The sequence below is a fragment of the Mirounga leonina genome, unplaced genomic scaffold, assembly GCF_011800145.1.
Source record: "Mirounga leonina isolate KUSES-001 unplaced genomic scaffold, KU_Mleo_1.0 Mir_151, whole genome shotgun sequence".
Classification (NCBI taxonomy): domain Eukaryota; kingdom Metazoa; phylum Chordata; class Mammalia; order Carnivora; family Phocidae; genus Mirounga; species Mirounga leonina.
Genome location: NW_023270377.1, coordinates 87,505,096 through 87,525,611, shown reverse-complemented (window position 1 = coordinate 87,525,611; position 20,516 = coordinate 87,505,096). Strand labels below are relative to the sequence as shown.

The 20,516-nt window shown below is 33.8% G+C and overlaps 1 protein-coding gene across 1 annotated transcript in view; it reads right to left on the bottom strand.

The window, feature by feature from the left end:
- Positions 1-20,516, bottom strand: part of LRP1B (LDL receptor related protein 1B) — a 1,834,834-nt gene that overhangs the window by 64,174 nt on the left and 1,750,144 nt on the right. Inside the window, exons 80-83 of the mRNA XM_035008121.1 lie at positions 20,219-20,335; positions 18,451-18,624; positions 16,707-16,832; positions 11,279-11,443 (exon numbers count right to left, since the gene is read on the bottom strand). Coding sequence (XP_034864012.1) covers positions 11,279-11,443; positions 16,707-16,832; positions 18,451-18,624; positions 20,219-20,335 — 582 coding nt within the window. The remainder of the gene's footprint in view (positions 1-11,278; positions 11,444-16,706; positions 16,833-18,450; positions 18,625-20,218; positions 20,336-20,516) is intronic.

The window sequence follows — 20,516 nt, the reverse complement described above, 5'->3', positions numbered from 1 at the left end:
TCTTTCTTTCTTTCTTTCTTTCTTTCTTTCTTTCTTTCTTTCTTTCTTCTTTCTTTCTTTCTTGTGTTCAACGATTCATTAGTTGCGTATAACACCCACTTGCCCTCCTTAATACCCATCACCTGGTTTCCCCATCCCCCCAACGCCCTCTCCTCTGAAACCCTCAGTTTGTTTTGCGGAGCCCAGAGTCTCTCATGGTTTGTCTCCCTCACTGATTTCTTCCCCTTCAGTTTTCCCTCCCTTCCCCTATGGTCCTCCGTGCTATTCCTTATGTTCCACATACCATATGATAATTGTCTCTCTCTGCTTGACTTATTTCACTTAGTATAATCCCCTCAGACAATCATATTTCTGTGTTGAATTATCATGTACCACCACTGCTAAAGCATGAGTTTAGACTTATAAATATTTTAATATGTTTAAAGTGGGTATGGCATCTATAATACTTATGCAATTATTTATTTTAGTTGATGTAAATATACATACTCCATTTAGTATATAAGCACTTAGTAAGTCCTATTTTATTTCATTTTGAGATTTTTTATTCATGGGAAAGGACTGTCACTTGTAGACTAGTAAGATGATTTAAAGTCTAATGTTAACAGCACCCAAGAGCAAATCTAATGGATCATTTGTGGATATTTTTCTTTATTTGCTCTGTGGAAAATAACATCACAAGTAAAGGTGAACAATCCTTTAAGGTGTTTGGAACACAACACAGTTAACTGTTATATCAGGAATGAGTCTCTCTAACTGCCTGGAATGTCAAGGGCTGGGTGGAAAATGGAGTACAGAACTAGCTCTGTAAGAGAGATTAAGGAAAACAAAATGAAATAATGGCCATCATTTGTAATGGGGAAAAGTGAAGCTTAGAGGTTGTGCAAATGTAAAGAAATAACATGAAAGAGAATAAAGAAGAAATTTAGTTATAGATCTGAATTAACTAGAACTTGGAAATGTCACTCAGGTGAAAGCATCAGAGAATATCCAACCATCTCCTCTCTCACCTTTGTAGACATGAAGCATAATTAGAATGGTCACAAAAATGTATGAGTATAAGGCTTAGATTTGAAGTGTGAAAATGATATGTTTTCTCTATTGCCATAGATTCTACATTCTATATTTTTTTGAAAAGCACTCATAAGTGAATAAAGTGCCTCCAAATAAAATCCACCTGTATTTCCAAGGGAATAAATAAGTGGAGGTTCCACAATCTATTTATTTATTTTGCCTTGAAAGCTCTCCACGTACTTAAACATAGTTGAAGCTATTGCTTCTCAGTGAACAAAGTTACATACATTTTTATGGTGAGTAGCATTGCTTTATAACTTATGTATAAATGTTATTAGTTTGGCAGCAGATAAATGCCTATTAATAGGTTGAGAAGCAAGGTGAATTTTACGTACATTAAAAGCTGAGTCACATCATGTTTTCTACTCCCAGAAAATGGCTTTAAAACTTTTAGCTAATTATTTTTCTTATAATGGTAGTGAATTTTCTAGTTGTTGCTTACATATAGACAAAATATCTTCACGGGAACAATAATGGGTGAAAAACAAAGACACAAACAAGAGAATGAATAGTGGTAGAAGATGAAGAGGACAGAGAATTGTTGGAACACAGTTACCAAGGAAAACGAAAGCTCCGAACAAAAGAAGTAATTCCTCTTCATCAACAAGAAACAGTGAATGCCTTACAAAGAAATAGAACATATAAACAGGAACACAAATTAACATGAGCTAAATGTGAAACAAACAGAACAGAAAGTACAGGAGAAATCAAAATGCATTAGAATAATCACAAAAAGTGCCATATGGTGGTAGGACTTAAGCACCGTAGATTTATGTTTTTCTCCATTATTTTCCAGGTTTTTTAAAATTAGGAGTGAAAAACATTGAAGTGATAGAAGTCTGAAAGAAACAAATGCAACCCACTAGGGCACTTGAAAACTATCCCAGTCACTGAGAGAATGACACCATGCTTTTATCTCATCTACAGCTGTTTTGAAACTAGGGCGGAGTGATCAGGTTGTCCCCCACCTCTCCCCACCACCAGCCTATGCCTCACATCATTTAGATTCTGGATGAATTATTTTCAAAAGGCTTCTTTCTCTTCCTTTTAAAAGATTTCTTTTTGACAAGTAGAAATCTTCATATTCAGGGGAACATTACCAACTTGAAGCTGTGTGTTGATACAGCAGATCTTTTGTTTGCTGATGGGAAATGAACCACCTGTCACAGAATTTTATAATGGGCTCCATCTAATATTTTCACGAATCTCTCTGGGTGTACCCTAACAAGTTGCATTGGATTTATTTATAAAGATTTTTTAGGTAGCTCAATTTGATTTTGGCATTTGAAAAGGTAACAATACTGTTACGATGACTAAGGTATAGATTTATAGCAGTGAAGCATCCAGGGAGTTTGGGAGTTGACAGCCTACAAGAGTAGTATAATCAGGAAGAGCATCAATTAACCGGAGGAAGGAGGGGGAGGATCAGTTTGTTGCCTCTAATCAGTCCGCCTTCTATAGCATTCAGACCTTTAAAGTGTGGGTTGTCAGACTGCCTGGATATAGACTATCTGTGCCAATTACCTGTGGGGGGACCATGGACATCACTTCTCTGCTTCTTTCCCCCTATGCAAAACAATGGGGATAATAATATGGGGTTGTTGTGTAGAATCAAATAAAGTAAATGAGATTATACATGCAAAGCATTTCTAAAGGTACTAGGCACATAGAAGGCACTCAGTGACACTTTAGCTCTAATTGTTTAGTATTATTATTGTTGTTGTTATTTCTACTGAGATTCACCATTTATCACTTTGTAACTGTGTCCTAAAGAGACACTGTAACATTCTAAGAAAATCTTTTGGAAAATTGTCTTAAATTACACATTTTGTCTCCATTATTTATTTAAGATAAAATTAAATTTGAATTTGTATGGCAGCAATGGGATAAAGCAGAAATTCTCTATCAAGTCTCAGACTTCAGCATCTTTAACTTTGAAGGATAGGTCTTTTTCTCTCTTTACTTTCTCAACATGCTTAATTCTACACTTTAAAAAGAAAGAACACACAACAAACACAAACAAAAAAAGCACACCTAGTATTTTTATCAAGTCCATTTACTTGTATAACTTCAAATTTTGATATATACTTGAGCTTTTTAAAGAAAGAGTCTACATGCACAGCTTCCAGTTCTACCAAATATATGACAAAATCTTTGATCATAAAGTCACATCCCAACCCTTTACTGGGTTTACAGTTTTTATTTTTTCAATATACAAAACGATGTATCTTAATCTGTTACTTCTCTTTGCTTTTTCAGAGGAGAGGACAGATCCCTCAATACGAAGGTATTGTTCACATAAATCAATTCTGATTCCCTTGTGGTAAAAAAGGTTTAGGGATGGAGAAGTTAGTGTGTGTTTTCTTTACTGTGTATTTATGTACTCTTGAAAAGCTTATCTCTGATCTCTTAATCCCTAAATCCACTGATTCCTTTTCAATCATCCTCCTCCTCAAATGTTCTCCATAATTTTACACATTTTATCCTTGAAATTTATTTTTTATTTTTTATTACACATTTATTACACATCTACTCTTAAAAAATTCTATCTCTGCTTGGTTTCTAAGACACTACCATTGTTGATTTCCTTTTTTTTCTGACTGTCCTTTTCAGTTGCCTTTGTGTTTTCTCTTTCTGTCTCTTAAAATATATTCTCTAAACTTCTTTTTGGTGATACAGTTTCATGGGTTCAACAATTGTCTCTCTATCCAAATAGTTCAGTCTCAATTTTCTGACTCTGGGCTCATTCTCCTTCCAAAATGACAGACATTCATTCTCAGTCTTTGTCATATGCCTCAGTGTGTCTCTGCCTGCTCAGTAGGTTCAACTCTCCCATGACCCACAAGAGAGAAAATTCTTCTCATAAACATTGGTGTCGTGTATGGTAGCATACACGATTTCTGAAGACTAGGTTCTCCCAGTGCTAGGTCTGTTGCATATTTAAGTTGGACATTATATTTTAGCAAAGTGCCTTACTAGCTGTACACAACAAATGGAGCTTAGTTTAATTGCTCCATTAATTTATTATTAATTGATCTGCTTCTGTTCATAGACAAATGGAAACTCTTTGCACATATCTTCAAAAATGTGCCAGCAAATTTTCATGCAACAAGGTAAATAAATAATAAATGTTGAGATGTAACTGGATAATCAATAGTAGCTAATGTCAAATATGGTGAAAATATAACTAAAGGTGTTGATCATCTATAATCAAAAATACATATTATTAAGGAATATTCATTGACACAACTAAAGATTGTATTGCTCATAAGAAAAATGGAAATGCCTTGGATTCTCACAGAGTTCTTGAAATTTCGCTAGTCTTACATGGCCCTTACACACCAAAACTAGTCTCAGTAAAAATGGGTCATCCTGAAATATTTCATAAGAATATTTAACAGGGAACTAAATAATAAATTTAGTGCAAAGTTAAATTATTTGTTTTTTGGTATTAGACAGACCTGGGAATCAAATCTTATTAGATATTTATTAATTATGTGGCTTTGCAAAACTTACATTTCTTCACTAGATCTCATTTTGCATCTCATTATGTAAAATGGTGCTAGTAATGCCTACTATGTGTTCGTAAAACACATGGCACAATGTCTGCCACATAGCAAATACTTAATTGGTAGTGTTATTATTAGTAGTTGTGTTGGTATTTAAAGACAAATTCCAGGACGCCTGGGTGGCTCAGTCAGTTAAGCATCTGCCTTAGGCTCAGGTCATGATCCCAGAGTCCTGGGATTGAGCCCATGTCTGGCTCCCTGTTCAGCGGGGAGTCTGCTTCTCCCTCTGCCTGCCCCTCCCCCTGCTTGTGCTTTCTGTCAAATAAATAAATAAAATCTTTAAAAAAAAAAGACAAATTCCATATGATTCCACTTATATATGGAATTTGAAAAACAAAACAAATAATAAAGAACTGACCCATAAATACACAGAACAACCTGGTGGCTGCCACAGGGGAGGCAGTGGGGATGGGCAAAATGGATGAAGGGGAGTGGGAGGTACAGCCTATCAATTATGGAATGAATAAACCACGGGGATGAAAGGTACCAGCTCAGGGAATATAGTCAATGATACTGTAATAGCATTGTATGGTGACAGATGGTAGCTACACTTGTGATGAGCATAGCATAACTTACAGAGCTGTCAAATCACTCAATTGTCCACCTGAACCTAATACAACATTGTGTATCAACTATACTTCAATAAAAATAAAATAAAATACAATGTGACTATTTTACTATATTATCCTATTCTACAAGTCTGGTTGTATTTATCATATAACATTCATCTTTTAGATATGCTGTATCTTACATATTAACTATTTGGATTCAGGTTTCTATCTCCAATTTTATATTCCAAGTAACACTATAATGAACATCTTTACTTCTAAATATTTTGGTTTTTATCATTATGTAATCCTTAGGATATGTTTCTAAAAATTTTATTTAAAGGACACAGAAACTTTTTAAACTCTTGGTGAGTATTTCAAAATTGCTTGCTTCAAGATTTGTACCATGAACATTTTCTTCTGATAGTGATTGAAGGATGCTGGTTTCATCGGTGTGTGACGGGGCTCCTGCTGTACTTCTCCTCTCCAAAATCCTCCTTCCTCTTTTTCCTCTTTTCTCCTCTTTTTGTATGTTTGTGTGCATGTGTGTGTGAGACTTTTCTTTTGCCATTTGCTCATTTTGCTTTCTGTATTTTTTTCTACTTGATTTGTCACGGCTATGTATTTCTATGTCACTTATTTGTTAAAATTATGTGCCCTATTTAATGTTTTTATAATTTTATATTTTCAACAAAATATTCTCTGAGATCCTCAAAAAGCCAGTAGGACCAAATAGCCAGCTTTTAGCACTCCCTAAATATAAACAGTATCTATGTTAAGGAAGCTAGGACATCAAGCTTAATTTAAATTAAAAACAGCTCTCATTTAAATAAAAAGTGAAAGAAAAACAAAGATGGGCAGTTTGAATGCATGTTCACCCTTTATCAAGATGTTAATCAGGTGATTGTGTACTTAATGTCCTAGGTAGAGATGGGACTTAAGAGACATCAGGATTTACGTTTTGTCATTAGTCCCATGATGTTTTGAGGGTATCCAAAAGTTCCTAGTTTTGCCTTTGAGCAAACATTTTTAGGGCAGCCATATTTGATCATATCTGATGGCAGCCATATATGCCCCCCTCATATTTGGGCCAGTGTCCTGGGCAGAAAGAGCCAGAATGAATGAAAAAGAAAAGTCTTAGCATCAACTTATTATTTTAAAAGCCCTTTCTGTTGCACTGAAAAGTAATGAAAAGAATCGGTTTTTTGTTTGTTTGTTTGTTTCCTTTCCTTAACAGGGGCCACTTTCTGTTTTAGTTCTGGGGAAAAACCTTTCACTGGCGAAGTCCATTGATATGGTAACAGGGAGAATTACAGTGAGAGTTTCTGCTTTCATCTTTCACTTAAGACATTTTCACTAAAGACTTTCACTTAAGACATTCAATACAAATGTATTATCTACTATAAAAAATTGCACTGTCACTCCTTTACCTAGGCAGTCCTGCTTTTGTGCACTTTCAAACTCCCTAAATTAAAAGTTGCCTTCCCTTCTGCATAACTCCAAACTTTACGTGTGGGAGTATTTGGGTATATTGCCCCAAATTTACAAACTCTCTTGCTCTATTACTCTAAATCAGCTGTGTAGAAAACCTTGATTCTTTTTGATATGAACATTAAAAGTCTAAATAACAGAACTCTAAGAGTAAGGGAAATACCAAACAATATCAACATACTTTTTTTTTAAAGATTTTATTTATTTATTCATGAGAGACAGAGAGAGAGAGAGAGGCAGAGGGAGAAGCAGGCTCCCAAGGAGCAGGGAGCCCGATGTGGGACTCGATCCCAGCACCCTGGGATCATGACCTGAGCCGAAGGCAGACACTTAACCATCTGAGCCACCCAGGCGCCCCATCAACATACTTTAGAGAATAAATATTTATAGAAGTGAAGATTAATTGTAAATATATAGAGTTAATCACGTAAATATCCTCATTATATTCATGATGAGAAAAATTCTTCAATTATTCTCTATTTTCTATAATAGAATGATTGAATAATTCAATGCTTACTCTCATTTCCATTATCTTGCCCAAAGCAAACTTTATCTTAATATCCTCCTATGAGCAGGTCATAGAAATGAACTACATGCACCCTTGTCGATATAATCAATGTCAAACTATTTCATTTTGTAGTACTTTCCTATATGAATACAGTTCATATATTTTATTTTTAGTTTTCTCTATTATAAAAAAAAAACTTAAGGAATGAGGAAACACTCAATGCAAAATTTTAATTATGCCTCTCAGATGTGTGCTTTTAATTAACTGCTGACATTTCCTTTGTTCAATTATTATAGTTCTATACAACTGTTATAAACTTATAAATTTTAATTAAGGCTGCCCCAGACCCTAGTCATAGAGTGTCCACATAGGAATTTGCCAAAAGGCTTAAACGTAAGTAAACCAACAGTGAATAAATCCATGAATTGCCCACTGGGATTTGTTTAACAAATTAACATTTGTGTGGAGATAATGAGGTTTTACAGTCTATAAAAACCAAACAATGTTTTTATAAAACCATATTTTTAAAAGTAAAAAATGCTTTGTAGATGACTTAATTGGATATGATATTATTATTAATATTTAGGTGCTCTATGACAATAAACTACATGGCCATATCTCAAGTTAAATTCATATAAGGACTCGTTTATATTACTAATTTGAAATATAATTTTTTTCTGAACATGTTATCTATGTAAATCAAGATCTAATAATCTATCTGGGTGCAAAGATAAAATCGATACAGATTTTAAGAATACAGCAAGATCTCGACAAATGATTTGAACAAAACATTAAAAGTTGTGCTGTATCCACATATAGTTCAGGATCCATGACAGGGCAGAAAATTCAATGTTTCATAGAGATTTGTCCTTGTGGATCCACTGCAGGTTGGAAAGATATTTATAGTTTGGAGTACCAAACTCTTTTCCATTTAAATATTTCTAAAGGCAAATATAAGAAAAGCATCTGGTTGTAACCCCCCCAAAATTTATTATCTTAATGAGAAAATTAACAATCAAGTAATAAAATTCTTAAATGACTCATGTGTGTAAGAAAAGCTTCTCCCCTAAAGGAAATGGTATCTGTGTTACTAAAATACAATTACAGGTCATACCCTTTTACCAAACATTCATTCAGTTTTTATTTGCATGGTCCCAGTACTATATTTCTCCCACAACGATAGAATATACTCTACTGTAAGGAGTAGCTTCTCTTAGGCAGAATGAAAATATATAGTAAGACCTAGTGTCTTTTTATTTCAGTCAACTTGCTGCATATGTTTTCAGAATTCTATTAAGTAGCTAGAATACCTTAATTATCAATTAATCATAAGTCAAAAATATTTATAGACTTAATATTATCAAATTCAAAGAAATAGTAATGCTTTTACTATTAGAATGCAAATCAGAAACAGTTTGGTTCCTCTGAACTCCACTGAAAATGCTTCTTCATGTGGCTCTTTCAGTTAGCATTATGCTAAATACTTCAAAGAATAGCATAAGCAATAGAAGCAATGAGAACTCCCAGTAAGACAGAAATTAACCGTGTAAGGGATGTGAAGATCATATGGATTAATTTTCCATTTCACTAAATTTGCATTTTTTTTTTAAAGATTTTATTTATTTGAGAGAGAGAGAACACATGAGAGGGGATAGGGTCAGAGGACGAAGCAGACTCCCTGCCGAGCAGGGAGCCCGATGCGGGACTCGATCCAGGGACTCCAGGATCATGACCTGAGCCGAAGGCAGTTGCTTAACCAACTGAGCCACCCAGGCGCCCCTAAATTTGCATTTATTGTAGTAGAATTAAATGTGCATAAATTGCACTTTAATAGTTGCATAGTGTCCTTTGCACTGAATTTTGGAATTTACAAATTATATTTTTATTATGCATTGGGGTTAATTTTTCCCGTGGGAACATATTTTAAATATAATAGCACTAAGTAGAAAAATACATTTTACTATTCACTTATGCACTGTAGCAAACACTTTTTACAAACAGAGCTATTGCATAAATTAATAAGAATTCCAAGTATATCTTAACATGTAGTAACCTGATATTTTCAAAGCATATTATATACTATATTGCAATGCCCACAAAGTAGTTATGATTTTAGATAGGAATTATGATGCTATCAGATGTACTGATATAGTGTATTTATATTTAACTTAATTTTAAAATTTAACTTAATTTTCAATAGCAAATGAGGTTTAGCATTAGGCTAACTGTTCAATTAAAAAAGGACATGCAAAAGAACGAAACTGGACCACTTTCTTATACCATACAGAAAAATAAATTCAAAATGGATTAAAGACCTAAATGTGAGACAGGAAACTGTAAAAATCCTAGAGGAGAACATAGGCAATAACCTATTTGATATTGACCATAGCATCTTCTTTCTAGATATGTCTCCTGAGACAAGGAAAACAAAAGCAAAAGTACACTGTTGTGACTTCATCAAAATAAAAAGCTTCTGCACAGTGAAGGAAACAATCAACAAAACTAGAAGGCAACCAACGGAATGGGAGAGGATATTTGCAAATGACATATCTGAGAAAGAGATAGTATCCAAAATATATAAAGAACTTAGAAAACTCAACATCCAAAAAAGACTAATCCAATTAAAAAATGTGCAGAAGACATGGATAGACATTTTTCCAAACAATATACACAGATGGCCCACAGACACATGAAAAGATGCTCAGCATCACTGATCAACAGGGAAACGCAAATCAAAACTACAGATACCACCTCACACCAGTCAGAACGGCTAAAATTAACAAGTCAGGAAACAAGTGTTGGCGAGGATGTGGAGAAAGGGGAACCCTCTTGCACTGTTGGGGGGGGGGATGCAAACTGGTGCAGCCACTCAGGAAAATAGTATGGAGGTTCCTCAAGAAGTTAAAAATAGAACTACCCTATGATCCAGCAGTTGAACTACTAGGTATTTACCCAAAGAATACAAAATACTAATTTAAAGGGACAGATGCACCCCAATGTTAATAGAAGCATTATCTATAAGAGCCATATTATGGAAAGAGCCCAAATCAAAGAAGTTGTGGTATCTATATATCTATATCTATATCTATATCTAATATAATGGAATATTACTCAGCCATAAAAAAGAACAAAATCTTGTCATTTGCTACAACATGGACAGAGCCAGAGACTATTATGCTAAGTGAAATAAGTCAGCCAGAGAAAGACAAATACCATATGATCCTGTATGTGGAATTTAAGAAACAAAATAAATGAGCAAAGGAGGAAAAAAAAGAGAGAGAGTCAAGCCAAGAAACAGACTCTTAATTATAGAGAACAAACTGATGGTTACCAGAGGGAGGTGGGTGGGGAAGGGTTGGTTAAATCGGTGATGGGGATTAAGAAGTGCACTTGTGATAAGCACTGGGTGTTGTATGGAGGTGCTGAATCACTATATTGTACACCTGAATGTTAACTAACTGGAATTTAGATAAATATTTTTTAAAAAGCTCAACCATTGGGCGCCTGGGTGGCTCAGTTGGTTAAGCGACTGCCTTCGGCTCAGGTCATGATCCTGGAGTCCCGGGATCGAGTCCCGCATCAGGCTCCCTGCTCGGCAGGGAGTCTGCTTGGTCCTCTGACCCTATCCCCTCTCATGTGTTCTCTCTCTCTCATTCTCTCTCTCTCAAATAAATAAATAAAATCTTTAAAAAAAAAAAAAAGCTCAACCATGAAATGTCAAAATAAAATAAATTAAAATAAAGAAGGACAGATTTTGGAATCAAACATATAAAGCTTATAAAACTGATTTCACTTAATCATTCTAAGCCAGCATCAGAATACCTGTAAGCACTGAGCCCTGTCACATGGTATGCACTCAACACAGGATAAGGATCATTACTATTGTTAGATTTTGTGACTTGAACTTCAATATACTGAGCTTGGAACAAATACTATTATGTTGAATTAATAATTAAATTTAATTTGTGTTAATTTATTTTTTATAAAGATACCAGGAATTAAATTTCTAACATTACATACCCTCTTTATATTTTTCACATATAAGGAAAAATGTAAATTACTTGAATGCACAATGAAATTCAAATACTTACCCAGAGCTGATGGTATACAGGTGCCTCCATTTCGGCAGTAATTGCTACAGTGATTGACTTCACACCTGTCTCCTGAATAACTAGGCCAACAGTGACACCTCAAGTCACCCTTCTCATTTAAAATGCATTTTCCTCCATTTTCACAAGTCAATTTGCATGAATCATCTGGTTATAAGAAGAAATGTACAAATTAGCAGGCTATTCATTGGATGGTAGAATAAGAACAATTCACATATACAAAAATTAAATATTCAGATTTACTTTTTTTTCATAAAATTTCTCAAATAAATACCCCTAATATAAAAGTGGAAGAAGCAAAATACTATAAATACTATCTGAAAACAGAGAAATCAACTTTAACCACTGTTGAATGGGGAATACAAATACTTAATTTTTATTCTTCTTTAGGCTTAAAGAATTATTAACCATTTCTTGTATTTATTAAAGCATTAAATAACAAAACCAACTGAAGCTTCCTAAAAATGAAATATTTTCCAATCAATACATTTTCTTTATGACATAAGCAAACATAGCATATTTTTAGGACTATTTGATATTAAACCAAACTGAAATATGTAAGATAAATGTATAGTGTATATATAGTATATATAGTATGTATATATATAGTATATATATATTGGATTTACACATATATTGTGTATATATAGTATATATATATATATATATCAGATATGGAATATTTAATGGAATATGGATATATACCAGATATATATATATATATGTAAACACACATATAACTTACAGTATAGAAAAACATTTAAATGAAAATACATTCTTTGATATACATCCTTATTAACTATGTATAAACAACTCAAAACTAAAAGTCACTTAGGTTTGGTACAAGATGTTGATAAAACAGTGTCAGAAACATTTCCATATGTAAAATTTTCATATGGAAAATATTTAGGCACAATCTGTCTACTTAATACATTTTGGCTGAGAATAAGAAAAGGATGGTTATTCCTTGGGGTTGCAAAATTATTTTTAAAAATATGATGAGTCTTATTTATGATAAGAATTGGTTTGAATAATTTTTCAGGTTATGTGTGTTGACATGACCTTACTCCATTAGAAATACTGCTTTACTTAGGGCAGGATATATGATGCCCAATAGAACACAAATGATTGAGAATATTGTAAGAAGCATTGTGTTCTAGAATATGCCTTCTACTAAAGCCATGCCTCTTTTATATCAAAGTAAGGTAAAATCAAAACAGCCTGTATTCTTTATTCAAGATCCATTGGCCCCAAAATAGCAAAAGCTTTAATATATCACTGCAATAATCACAAGAGCACTTTAAAGAGCCTCAGTGACTTCAAATAAAAAAAAAAAAAAAATGACTCAAATATCACATCCACTATCATAAATAGAGACTATTTATCAGCAGTACCAGGCAATTCTGAGACTTGCCTCATTGCAAAGCAAAGAGTTGAACACAGAGGTTGAATTCTCAAGAAAGATCTAGAATGGAAATATATACTTCCTTAGTTTAAAATTCAACCAAGCATTTCTAATTCGTTCAGCATAAAATATCCCTGATTGGAGTTGTGAATGTAAACAGTGAAGATAAATATTTAAGGCATTATGATCACAGTTAAGATTATTGTGGGGGAGTTCATTTTCATCTGTAAATGTTCTATGTAAACTACATAGAGACTCAAAATCTCTACATGTTAGGACATGTGCACTTCTGTAATGTGCCTCATCAGGCACCAGAAATTTTAAAATATAACACTGCTTGATGAAATAGAAGTGGAGTTTCAAAACCTAACTCTAATAGTTCTATAATGAAAAGGAAGGCTGCTTTTGCCAATAACTAAATCACCCCCAGAAGCCAAGTCCAGCAATTATAATCAACTATAGGAAAGAGCAGGTAAATACTTCTCCAAGAATGAGTAACATTTGAATTTCAAATTTCTTACATGAAGATTAAAAATATTCAGTGTCTCATCATTTAACAATAGCAGCTAGAGAAAGGCAAGTAATTATAAAGAGCAGAAAAACTTGGCTATATCAAATGTTAATGTCAGGAAAAAATCAATTGGCATTTATCTACACCAATCAGTAATTCTGAAATCTATTTATTTATATTCCTCACTGAGGTGGTCCAAACTGTCTGCTACCAAGGCTCATATGCATAGTGGCCAATGTGAATATTTTTTAACACTCTGATTATTTAAAATATAAGACTTTCTTTTAAATTAAAAAAATGAACTTTTAGGAGGTTTCTATAATCATGCCTTCCAGTCAAATCTGAAATAGTAAAACTGAAATTTCTCACAGAGTTTAAGGAGGGCACATGATGTGATGAGCACTGAGTGTTATATGCAACTAATGTATCATTGAACATTATGATGTTGGCTAATTGAATTTAAATTAAAAAAAAGTTTTAGATCTCAGTAAGTGTACACTTAGAAAAAAATGCTTTCTCATTTCAAACATAAAACTATAAAATTTGATGAATTAATATAGCAAAAAATCTATTTCATTTGCTTGCTTACTTAATGATAGATTTATCTTACAGTGCTGTGTGTCTACTTTTTGCAAAGCATTGTGCTAGGCAGTTTATCTATGTCATTTCTGCTCTTTTCAGTGACTCTGGACATGGGTGATGCGGGCACTATAGAGGCACTGGGGTGTACTAGGGGATGGTGAAGAGTGTAGAATGCCGAGGTTCACCTTGGGGGACCACCATTATTAAGTAATGTTAGACAATCAATTGAGCCTTGCTTCAATTTTCTAATCCGAGAAAACGGGGGCAATGATCATATTATTATTGGGGATTTGGGGGAATTAAAAACAATAATATACATATACTTACATTATGCCTTGTTCATAAGCCTTCAAAATATTTATTATTATTATTACAAGTAGTAGTGATATTTATTGTTAATCTAATTTTACACAAAAGAAACTGAGACTAAGGGAGGACAGGGCCAGACAAATTAGTTAATTGATAGATCTTGGCCTAAACCAAAACTCTGCCTCAGATCCACCCCAGGCCAACTTCTTCCTGTGTATTTGCTGGGATTATGGGATAAATTAATCTGAGTTTTAGATAAATCATTTATACTAAGCAAAGAAGAAAAAAGGGAGAGTATGTAGAAGAGATATTAATGTCTAGTTATAATGCAAAAACAACGAAAACTGTAGGCAACTTGACCATAAAAACAACATTGACAACATCAGAGTCAATGGAAAAGTCACATTGGTGGCATTAGTAGAATACTTCTGTGCAGAATTCTCATCTCTCTCTCAGGGGTCTCTCCCACCCAAACAATAGTATAAGTAGACACAGTACATAGGGGCAGAGGGACACCTGTGAGATCACTGGTTATGAGTGTGTGTGGAACTAATAAAAATGTGGCATATCTTCTACAGGGAAAGACTTGTTTTAAAGAATCTCCTTCTGAGAGGTTAAGGAGAATATGTGGCCAAACATAGCTTACCTACATGAACATGTCAGAGCAGCTAGTAAAAAATGTGCCTAATAACATTTGAAAACATCCATTTAATTCTATTTGATCATCACAGTTGAGATCACAGCTACTCTGGTTGGAAAGATAATCAATGAAGAGAAAGGGTGCATTCTAGTGCCAGTGACAGCTACCTTTTCAAGAACTGGCACTAAAGGACTCATCCCAAATACCAATCATGATTCACAATTAGCTCTCTGTTAAGAAATTTCTAACCTCGTCACCCACAACACTGTTTCACACGTGCTACAGACTAACTCAAATAAATGACTCACTATTTTCTTTACATGCCTTATTTTCACGCCTTTTCAGTTCCTCTGTCTCAGGGTTCTGATCCCTCATTCCCACTTAATCTGAATCCCCTCTGTTTTGGCAGACCCTGTCCTAGGGTCATATTCTATAGAAAATTGTAATCAATTCTCTAATTGGATGATCATCTGAATTCTTCTAATGGTTTTAACTCTTGTCTCTTCTGGGCCATGTATCACTATCCACACAAATATCTATTGGTGTTTATGTCATTCATCATATCATCTTTGCAAACTTTTCAGCTTTGCATATCCAATGCTTAAAGAATATATATTAAATGAAGGAGTTATGATAGTTTTAGACACCTAGAGTCTTGGAAAGGTAGAAGTCTTCAGATTGCCTATAACTCCCAGTAGAGAACAATGAGAAAATGATAAGGGGGTGGAGAGGCTGACTGAGGGCAAAGACACAGTCTTCATGTGAGGAGTTCATTCTAACAGAGAAAAATACAATAGGTAGAAAGTCCTGCTGTGAAGAGATCCTAAGTGTATCTCACTGGAAAAATGTTGTGATCCTCAAGGGATTTTACAGCACTGTGTTTTTGTCTGTGTCATAAAATTTAGTAAGTGCTGATTTTATTTTCGCTTAATAGTAATTTGTTTTTCCATTATGGCTAATGTCTTGATTATGAGGGAACTTCTCATCAGTCTACCTGGATAATTGAGAGATGTCTCTTTTTTGTCTTTTCTCATTGTACTATTTTGGTTTTTGATTTTCATTATTTTATTTTTTGACTTTCTGCTATTTAATACTTATAATAAGCATCTGAAATAACATTTTACTTTTTTAAATGTTTGTTCAATGTTTATGTAGCTTCTAAAATATGAGCTCTACGAGTGAAGCAATCTTGTCAGTTTTGTTTCTAAATTAGTCCTTAGCTTCTAAATTACTGCTATGTTTTGCTCAGAAGCCCTCAAAATATTTATTTAGTAGTATGTATTGTGAATCAAATTTTATGCAGAAGAAAGTACAACTTAGTTTCTTATCCTGTTTCTTTCTTTTTTTAAAAAAAATATTTTATTTATTTATTTATTTGACAGAGAGAGAGAGTACAAATAGGCAGAGTGGTAGGCAGAGAGAGAGGGAGAAGCAGGCTCTCCGCTGAGCAGGGAGCCCGATGCGGGGCTCGATCCCAGGACCCTGGGGATCATGACCTGAGCCGAAGGCAGCCGCTTAACCAACTGAGCCACCCAGGAGCCCCTTGTCCTCAGTCTCGAAACTAGTATTTGGTGCAAGAAAGTTGTTCACTATGAACTTGATGAATGAATAAGGGATTTTAAGGTTGGGTTTAAACATGTAAGGAAATGGCATCCTCAGAAATACCATTATCTTCACTGATAAAGAGCTATATAAAAGTATCTTGATTTGGTGTGTGACTGCAAAGGTCTTAATCTAATCTTAGATGCATAGTAAATGTTCAGTGCAGCTCTGTGAATAAATGTAGAATAAATCAATTAGGAAGTCATCCTCAGAGAGAACAGTTTATGCAGGCATTCAAAAACCAGTGATATCAAGGCAACTGCATTGACGATTGTGTAGCTAATTCTGTTCAGTTTCAAGAGGTGTGAAAATTTATCATACAAATTAATTCATTGTTTACAGAATAATGACGTTTACCTACCTAATAAGCTGTCATCACTGCAAGTACCATTAATCACATATTTGCCTTCTGGGCACACACACGTAGCTCCAAAAGGATTCAGCAAACACAGGAATTCACATACTAAGTCCAAGCATGGATTGGGCACTGATTAAAACAAAAGGAAACAAAGGAGTGCGTGACTGTAAGTACCATAGTTTTCAGAAACATAAAATTCAACAAGGTGAAAGGATGCATTAGCAACACTGAAAAGAAATCATATCAAATCTCTACTGGGTAGATCTCATTTCAATGTTACCGTTCCCATTTATCGGTAAAGAGAAATTCTTACCCAACGCCCATCATTAACAGGAAGTTTATCCTGATTTACACTTCCCACAAGAGAGAAGGAATTATTCAAACATATACTTTGTCACTCTTCCATTTGACTTCTTTTCGGTAAAAGAGTTGGTCTGGGATACCGAAGTAGAGTTTGGGTTTATGTAAAAAAAGTAAAGCCAACTGAAGTCTTTGGGGGACCTACTCCTCATTTTAGGTAGTTTCAGAACTGTTGAACAGACAGAAACAACTTCCCCTTGTATTTACAAAGGCTTAAAATCCGTAGGTATTTGTCTGTTTGAGACACAAACAAAAGAGAGGACTCCTTTTTTCTAAAAACTAGATTTAACATGGTTTCCATCAGGTTACAGTTTTTGTGCATGTAAATGTCTGCCACATTTATTTTTGTCTAAATTTCTACCCAATTAGCATCCTCTGCAGTCATAACTGCTCCGCGACTCTCCTTAGTGAGTCTGTCCTTAGAATGAAACAGAAATGGCACCTAGGTAGTGAAATGGTAACTGTGAGAATGGCTTTGACTCAGTTAGGACCACCACTCAAACACCTATTATATTCAGGGCAAAGTTTTATTTATTTATGTAGTTTTTATGAAGGTGGTAATATTTGACTATGAATAAGAATCAAACACAACTAGAGGATGATAGTGTGTCCTCATATTAACCTTGGAACTAAATGTGTCAGATCACTGGTAAAGAGCAACAAAAGTTTGGAGAGGATTTCCAGAAGTTCTTAGGGGACTATCTGTAGTTTTAATCTGTTTCCAAAACTGATTTGGATAAATATCAAGTGTTACCTTTCCAGACAATTGCACCAAATGAGGTTAAGTCTCTTTTTATTTGCCATAAAAGATTATCAATAAATCTTAAAGTTTCTTGAAGCATAAACTCATACATAAAGACAGATCATTAGAATTTCAGTCACATTGTTTTTTTTACTTTGTTCTTCAATATTTTTGATAGTTGTGTTTGAAGCAGATCTTTCAAGAGAATTGCATCAATAATTTATTCCTTTCTAGTAGGGAAAGTAACAATAAAAATCATAAACAGAGAAAATATAGCCCTTGAAAACAGTACTCCTCAGTTGCTTTTAAAGATGGAATGTTGATGCTATGATTATTACTTGTTATCAGTAACAAGAGTCAAAATGGCTAATGATGAACTTCAATACTTGCATGGTTTATGTATAGACTCACAGGTTTTATTGAAAAACAGAATGAGACTTTTTTATAACCAAGTCAATTCTAATTCCAAGAAAACACAATCAAATGCAAAATTAACTTTTGCATGATTTACATCTTGACTTTGGTGATAAAAAAATCTAGTAATAGCAACATTAAAGTTACTTAACTCACAGCATTAAGACATTGAAATAGTTAAAATACTTTAAAATACTGTCTTTTGTCAAAAACAATATAAAATATACTTACAGTCTAGTTGTTTATAGCGATGAGATATCAAAACACCTTTTGTTTTATCAATATTTAAAGCTAGGTATTCTACTGAACCATGGCCAAATTTTTGTACTCGAAATACACCATTTTTAGATCCTGCTCCATATATATAATCTTCAAAGACATCAATCCTATGTGGATGTAACAAGCCTAGAATTTTTAAAAAGTGGAGTTATAAAAGTTGCAATGTAAATAGGTGCTTGGACTTAAAACCAGGTTTATTCAAGATCATGTAGAAAGTCTTACCACTGTTGTTTAAAAAAACTTTCAGAATTATAATATTTTTAATTGTAGCTGTAAAGTTGTTAGAATTAATTTTTTTGCAGTAGGAATATGTGAAATACTAAACATATCACTCACAACATAAAAAACGTTTCCATCATCACTTTAACCATCTGCACCACCACAAAGCATTTGCTGGGGGCTTACTGTATGCAGAGTAATATGCTGCATAGTTTTCAGACAAAAGAAAGCTACAGGCCAGATTTATCCATTGCACACAGACAGGCAGTTCACAAAATTCTGAATTTGTGTTCTAGATCAAATTAATGATCAAATTAGATGGCCTGAATGACAAAAAGAACAGAAAAAAAGGCATTACCATTGTCTCTTTTAGAAATGGGATAAAGAAAACAAACTAGCAAATGGTAATGTTGCATACGACTAGTTTGGCTAACAATAATAGAGGCTATTGTTTTTCACATTTTAAGAAACAACTTATTTTAAGATATTTTTATGATAAGAATAATTAATCTAACCCTGGACATTGAAATGTATAACATGCAAAATGACATTTATAGTTTAGTTATTATCTAGAGATTGTAAAACATAAAGTGCTTTTTTAAAACTTGTATATGTTTCTTCAATGTACTTAATCTGAAACAGGTTAGCTTTATTGTTATAGCAATGTGTAATTTTTTTTTTGCCATTTGGGTCATTATACAAAAAACACACGTTGGGTAAAGGCACAATGAAAGTTCACTTTAATTATTTTTCTTTAAATTCCTCTGCTTCTGTTAAAAAACAAGAAGCAAAGCTATATTCAGTATTTATAATATGTAAATATAAAAACTTCAAGTACATATTATAAAGAATTTGTGGTTAATAAACGAAGAGGTTGTGGTAGGGAAGGGCAGGAAATACCGAAGGGAAAGAAATTAGATTCAGCAGAAAGAACTGAGGTTGCAGGCAAAGCAAGTGTGAGGTACAGACGGTAGAGACTGAGAATAAAAAACAGGAGATGGGCATAGAGGTGGGGATACAAAAGGGCACCACGGAAGAAGAGCACAGGTAGACTCTGCACTCACTGGAGGTAGAGGTAAGTTATTTTTACACACTGCTTTTCACTTGGATGTACAATTGTTACAATGATGTTTTATTATATACAGTAATTCATTTCTGTTTGCTATCACTGCAATTTGAAATAAAACTTGTGTTCAGAGGCACTAATCTTGACTACTTGAAGTGCTCAGCTCAGAATGTAATATCTACAGAAGGAACAGAATGAATATTTTCTGAATCTGGGAAGCAATGGGCCATGTTCATTCTATGCTAAGGAAATTCTGGCCTGGCCTTTCGTTATTCTAGTAGGAATGAAAATTATAATCTCTAGTAAGAGCAACAAGTTGGAAGGAAAAAGAATTTGAGGAAATTCAGAATGTGAAGCTTTCATATTTATACTTACGTACCATTACTCAACACTCTCAATAATAATTAAAAGATGAAACAAAAGCACTTCACAAACCTTGTTTGCTACTGACAGAGATTACTGAATCAGAGCCATCATACAGAACACTGCCAATAATAGAAAGCTCAAGGTCAGCCCAGTATATCCGTTCACTAAAATGATCCACAGCCAGACCTGCAATATCAATACATGAGGACAAAAATAAACAACAAAATAAAAACAACAACAAAAATAAAGTTGAAATTAATTAAAATTATGTTTCTGCTTCTTAATGTATAATTATGATTGATAGTTTTTCTTCAAGTATCAAAGAAATTACCCAGTCTACATCATGGTACTGTAAAAAATTAGAAAA